This window comes from Acipenser ruthenus, chromosome 27 (assembly GCF_902713425.1).
Source record: "Acipenser ruthenus chromosome 27, fAciRut3.2 maternal haplotype, whole genome shotgun sequence".
NCBI lineage: Eukaryota > Metazoa > Chordata > Actinopteri > Acipenseriformes > Acipenseridae > Acipenser > Acipenser ruthenus.
The window spans coordinates 8,219,321-8,225,588 of record NC_081215.1 but is presented as its reverse complement, the minus strand read 5'-3'; the positions used below and the strand labels follow the sequence as shown (position 1 = coordinate 8,225,588).

At 44.2% G+C, this 6,268-nt stretch overlaps 1 protein-coding gene across 1 annotated transcript; it reads right to left on the bottom strand.

Annotated features, from left to right (window-relative positions):
- Positions 1–578: 578 nt before the first annotated feature.
- LOC117973446 (uncharacterized protein K02A2.6-like) lies at positions 579–5,102 on the bottom strand. Its single transcript, XM_059002538.1, has one exon. The coding sequence runs from the start codon at positions 4,800–4,802 to the stop codon at positions 858–860; it is 3,945 nt and encodes a 1,314-aa protein (XP_058858521.1). The 5' UTR covers positions 4,803–5,102; the 3' UTR covers positions 579–857.
- Positions 5,103–6,268: the final 1,166 nt, after the last annotated feature.

Sequence of the window (6,268 nt, the reverse complement as noted above, 5' to 3'; positions counted from 1 at the left end):
AAAACCAAGCGTTAGTCAGATGACTGCTACTGTAAGAATACCAGATGGAGGAAGCTTTGGGAACATCATTTCACTACAGTACAACTCTATACTTGTGTTGTATTAAGCACAGTAACTGCAGTTGTAGGGTAACATTACTGTGGATCTTTCTAAAGGGTTTGTTTTTTGATTTGACGTTTTGAAAAAGAGCAAGTCTGTGCTTTCTCATTTTCTTTCTGAGGTCGCTTGGTTGCTGCCAAGGCTGGTGGTGTGGAGAGCTCCCCTTCGCCAACTCAAACACTCTTACTCAGGGTGTTTACTGAGATTTGGAATTCAAAGTCTCTTTCACTTTGCAGCTCTTTTTACACTATTCAAGTAGTTAGCACAGAAAACAGTGTCCCATTCTTCCAGTGAGCCCATGCAATCTGAAGTGAATTGAGCAGGTGCTGCACATGGCGGAATAATCCAATTCTTTATGTAAAATGATGTAAACTATATATTTACAAGAAGGCCTGATCAGTTGCTTTGACAGTAAATGTGATAAACTCAATAACTTTCTAATTATTGACTCAGAGAAACGGCACGCGTACACTTACTCTAATTAAGTGTTCCTTTATTTTTTCTGTACAAGAAGGTGCTCACGCTAGCCTGGGCGGGAACTAGAATCTGTGCAGGACGTGGCTCCCCATGACCCATGACCCCTTCAGCTATTGGAGCTGTACCAGGGATCATGTTACAATAACTCAACTGGAATAAAACGTAACTAAAACCCAGGGGACTAACTATCAATATTCCACATCCCTCCACCTCAGATTAAAACTGGTCTTGTTTTTATCTTACATTCACTTTCAACACTTACGTAGCTAGGAACAACTAAACTAACAGTCCAGTTTCTGTGGAGCTCTACGCACTCTTTGTGAACGGCGCAACTCTGGTGCCGGGGCTAATGTTGGTTCTGGCCCTGGATCTACTGCTGGCTCTGGGTCTACTGGAACCCCCTCTGTTGAAAACTCTAACTGCACTGGGTTAGGGCTGTAGTCATCTCCCAAAGGAACTTGGACATCCTCTGGTCTTTCAGATTGTGGAACGGTCGCTGCCTGATATTTCCTTAGGTGGTCTTGATGACGGCGAATCACTCTCCCATCCGTCAGTTCCACTTGGAATGACACTGGACCCACTTTCTCCAGTATGGTTCCTTGTGTCCACTTATCCTCCACTCCAAACATTCGAACATAAACAGTATCTCCTACATTCAATAAGCGAACTTTGGCGTGTTGATCATGTTGAAACTTCTGCTTAGCTTGCGCAGCTCTCACTCTCCCTCCCACTGCTGGTCTCAGCACATCAAAACACGATCGTGGTCTACGTCCCATCAGTAATTCTGCCGGCGATGACCCAGTTGTGGTTTGAGGTGTGATTCTGTAATGGAACAAAAACCTGGCCAACTTGGTTTCAATTGTGCCAGTCCTCATTTTCTTTAACCCCTCCTTTACCGTCTGCACGGCTCTTTCGGCTAGCCCATTGGATGCAGGGTGGTAAGGTGATGTTCTGACATGCTTAATGCTATTTTTCTTACAAAACTGCTGGAACTCTTCGCTAGTAAATGCTGTTCCATTATCTGTCACTAGCATCTCGGGCAGCCCATGCGTTGCAAATGTAACCCGCAGTTGACTTATGGTAGCTTGAGAAGTAGCAGAAGACATAACATGAACATCTATCCACTTGGAGTGGGCATCAATAAGGATCAAGAACATCTTCCCCATAAATGGACCTGCATAATCCACATGCAGGCGGGCCCACGGTCTGTCAGGCCACTCCCACGGGTGTAGCGGTGCCGGTGGCGGTGCATGGCGTGTGCTCTGGCAAATGGTACATTCTCTAACCTTTTTCTCCAAGGCTTGGTCCATGCAAGGCCACCACACCATACTTCTTGCTAGGCTCTTCATGCGAGATATGCCCGGGTGTGCTTCATGAAGTTCAGCAATAACTTTCTCCTGGCTTTGCGGAGGTACAATGACTCTGTTTCCCCAAAGTAAACAATTGTCTTGGATACTTAACTCCTCCTTCCTTCTAAAATACGGCCTCAGATCTTCCATCTCGGCTTCTGCTGGCCATCCACTTCTCACGTATGTCAGGACTCGCGACAATATAGGGTCTCTTCTGGTTCCTGACTGTATTTGCCCTAGGTTGACAGGGAAAGTGGAGAGGTTTTCCAGTAACAAAACCACATCCCCTGGTGTTTGCACATGTGAGGGTGTATCCTTCAGTGGCAAACGACTCAGTCCATCAGCATTACTGTGTGTCTCTCCACTCTTGTAGCGTATCTCATACTCATAACCAGCAAGCAATAACGCCCACCGTTGAATTCTCCCTGAAGCCATCGGTGGAATCAACTTGCTCTCGCTGAAAAGGCTCATCAAGGGCTTGTGGTCCGAGCAAATAGTGAAATGGTGTCCATACAGGTACTGATGGAACTTTTTTACCCCAAACACAATGGCGAGGGCTTCTTTATCCAGCTGAGAATAGTTTTTTTCAGCTGGAGCCAAAGTGCGGGATGCAAAACTTATTGGTCTTTCACTTCCATCAGGCAGGGTGTGCGATAACACTGCTCCCACTCCATAGGGTGATGCATCGCATGCCAGGAGCAATGGTTTCTTGGAGTCGAAATGTACTAACAATTGTGATGTTAGCAAAAGCTTCTTTGCTGACTGGAAAGCTTTCTCCTGCTGTGGTTTCCAACACCATGGCACCTTCTTCTGTAGTAGATGATGCAATGGTGCCAACAGCGTTGATAAATTTGGCAGAAAACGATGGTAATAGTTTACCATCCCTAAAAATGACTTCAACTCTGTGGTATTCTTGGGCGTCGGAGCTTCCGCTATTGCCCGGACCTTCTCCTCTGCTGGGTGTATGCCCTCTGCGTCAATCTTGTGACCTAAATACTGCACCTCTGGCGCTAGGAAAATGCACTTTTGTTTTTTTAGTCTCAATCCTGCATCAGCAAGCCGCTTCAAAACTTCTTCCAAAACTTGCATGTGTTTTGACGGGTCAGGACCTGTTATGAGGATGTCATCCAGATACACGAGAACGTGGGGCAAACCTGCTAGCAGGCTTTCCAGGGTGCGTTGGAAAATACCTGGAGCTGATGACACCCCAAAAGGCAACCTGGTGTAGCGGAACAACCCCTTGTGCGTGTTGATGGTCAAAACTTCCTTAGAACTGTCCTCCAGGAGCAGCTGCTGGTAGGCATGGCTCAGGTCCAGCTTTGTAAAGGCTTGCCCCCCTGTAATGTTGGAGAATAAATCTTCCACTCGCGGAATTGGATAAGCATCCAGTCTGGAGGCCTGGTTCACTGTCAGTTTATAATCGCCACAAATACGTATTGACCCATCTGGCTTCATAATTGGCACAATAGGAGCAGCCCACTTCGAAAACTGAACAGGTTCAATGATGCCTGCCTTTTGCAATCTCTGCAGTTCAGCACTGACTTTTTCTTTTAATGCATACGGTACTGTACGGGCTTTGAAGAATCTGGGCTTAACGTTTCCGTCCACTTCAATGACAGCCTTAGTTCCTCTCAAAGTTCCCAGTTCATCCCGAAACACAACTGCATATCTGTTTAAAATGTCTTGCACACTAGTAGTTCCCATATGATACAAGTTAGACCAATCCAGCTTGAGCTTCTTCAGCCAGTTCCGTCCTAGCAAACTAGGTCCATTACCAAACACTATCAGTATTGGTAGCGTGCATGATTGCTGGTTATACTGTACTTCCACTGCAATGATGCCTATGACTTTAATTTCTTCTCCTGTATACGTGCGCAGCTTGATGGCAGACTTACTGAGTGGGGGTAACTGTTTGCCATGCCACGTGCCTCTGTACGTGCTCTCACTGATAACTGTGAATGACGCCCCTGTATCAACTTCCATTTGCAATTCTTCCCCTTGCGCCTTCACAGTCACATAAATAGGCTCTACTTTCTCTGTTTTTGCTTGGTGCATACTGTAAACAACTTCAGGTTCGTCTTCATCTACCTCCCCTTCTAAGCTATGCGTAGCTTTAGGCATCTTGGGTTTCCAGCCCCCTCTGTGTTGGCGTGGCTGATTTTTACTGCGACACACTTTTGCAATGTGACCCTTCTTATTGCAGTTATGGCAAACAGCGTCCTTGAATCTACAGTCTCTTGCAGCATGTGGCTGTCCACAGCGGTAACACATATTTTTCCCTTCACCCTGTCTGCAGTCTATCGCAGGAGAACCAACTGCGATCGCCTTGTGAATCACAGGTGGTGTTGAGGCGGTCGGTTTAAGATCGTGAGCTTGTTGCGCAGCAGCCTCCATGGCTTGAGCAATCTCCACAGCCTTCTTAAAATCCAACGCGGTTTCCGATAACAAACGGCGCTGAATGCGGTCATCTTGCAAGCCGCATACCAACCTGTCACGCAGCATCTTATCCAGCATCTCCCCGAAAACACAATGTTCAGACAACCGTCTCAATTCGGCTACATAAGTTGCCACAGATTCCCCTGGCTGCCGAAACCTATTGTGAAATTTAAAAGTCTGCACAATCTCTGACGGTTTAGGGTTTTTATGCTGTTTAACAATTAAGCACAGTTCAGCAAAACTCTTATCAGTAGGTTTCAATGGCGATACCAAATTCCTGATGAGACTGTATGTTTTCGAACCGCAAACACTTAGAAATATGGAGCGTTGTTTACCTCCATCAGTAATATCATTTGCTGCGAAGTAGTGTCCAAGCCGTTCCACATACTCCGTCCAGTCAGTGCTCTCATCAAACTCTCCAATGCTTCCAAAAGTCGCCATTGCCGTCCGAAGTGTAGCCTGCTTCTAGATGTTTTTTTTTTTTTTTTTTTTTTTTTTTTTTTTTTTTACTCCTCGTCGCCAAATGTGATAAACTCAATAACTTTCTAATTATTGACTCAGAGAAACGGCACGCGTACACTTACTCTAATTAAGTGTTCCTTTATTTTTTCTGTACAAGAAGGTGCTCACGCTAGCCTGGGCGGGAACTAGAATCTGTGCAGGACGTGGCTCCCCATGACCCATGACCCCTTCAGCTATTGGAGCTGTACCAGGGATCATGTTACAATAACTCAACTGGAATAAAACATAACTAAAACCCAGGGGACTAACTATCAATATTCCACAGTAAATAAAGCAATGAAAGTAATTAAGTGGTTGCAGCTAAGATGAAAATTAAAGTAAAAAAAAAAAATTGAGTGGCTCAACAGGTAAATGCACGACTGCATGGCGACCAGGAAGATTTCTATAGTGGTGGAGCACAGGTTCCTGGCTATGTTAAGTCGCTGGGGTTCTGGAGGGTGTCACATTGGCTGGCGCTCCTGTGGGTTAACAAGGCAAAACTGGCAGGTGCTGTTTCTCCTCACTGCACTACAGTGGACTCTACTGGCCGGGCGCTATATGAGCTCAAATGGATGACTGTAGGGCTGGATTTTATACTCCTGGGGCTAGTAGCTTGACAACATTGACTGTAGAGGATGCCCACTGACCTTCTCTGAGCTGTTGTGGGGAATTGCTGCGGTTAGGCAAGACAATTAGACATTCTAACGTAGGGAAAAAAACATGGGTAAAATAATTTGCATAATTTTCATAATTTCATAATTACTAATTAATAGGAATAAGTCTATTTAAGTCAATTTATCTTTATGCGAGCGTGTATTGCTATATAAACCCTCTTTAACACTCATTTTGACCGTTTGAGGTTTTCAGATTGAAATTACTCTGTGTGTCTGAAAGTTATGCGGTTGTCCGTTTATGATTTTTCTTAAGTACGTGTATTAAATACCCTGACGGAATTTGAAAGGCAGAATCACAAAAATAAGGAAGTTATAATCCCACCCCCCTAGAACCGCCAAAGTCGTCATTTTGACTGTCTTTTAGAATGTTTTTATTTTGAATATAACCTACAATTCTATTATTTTTTTTTTTTATATATATACAGGCCTGTTGTTATCTCTACTGGACCTGGCAGCCACCAATTCCTTTGTTTTGTACAAGGGATGCACCGGGGAAAATATCAGTAGGAGAGATTTCATCTTGAAGCTAGCCACAGCGCTTCAGAGAAAAAATATGTTACTTTCATTTTAAATTAAAAACTACTTTTGTTTTTACAGTTTTGTATGTACATATACCTAGTTACACACTAGTTTCTTTTGGAATGTTTATTTTATTATAGTTTTTCATTTTTTGAAATAGTGCTTTATATGTAGTAAGTTCGAAAGTAAACCCTTTTATGTTTAATTGTGCAT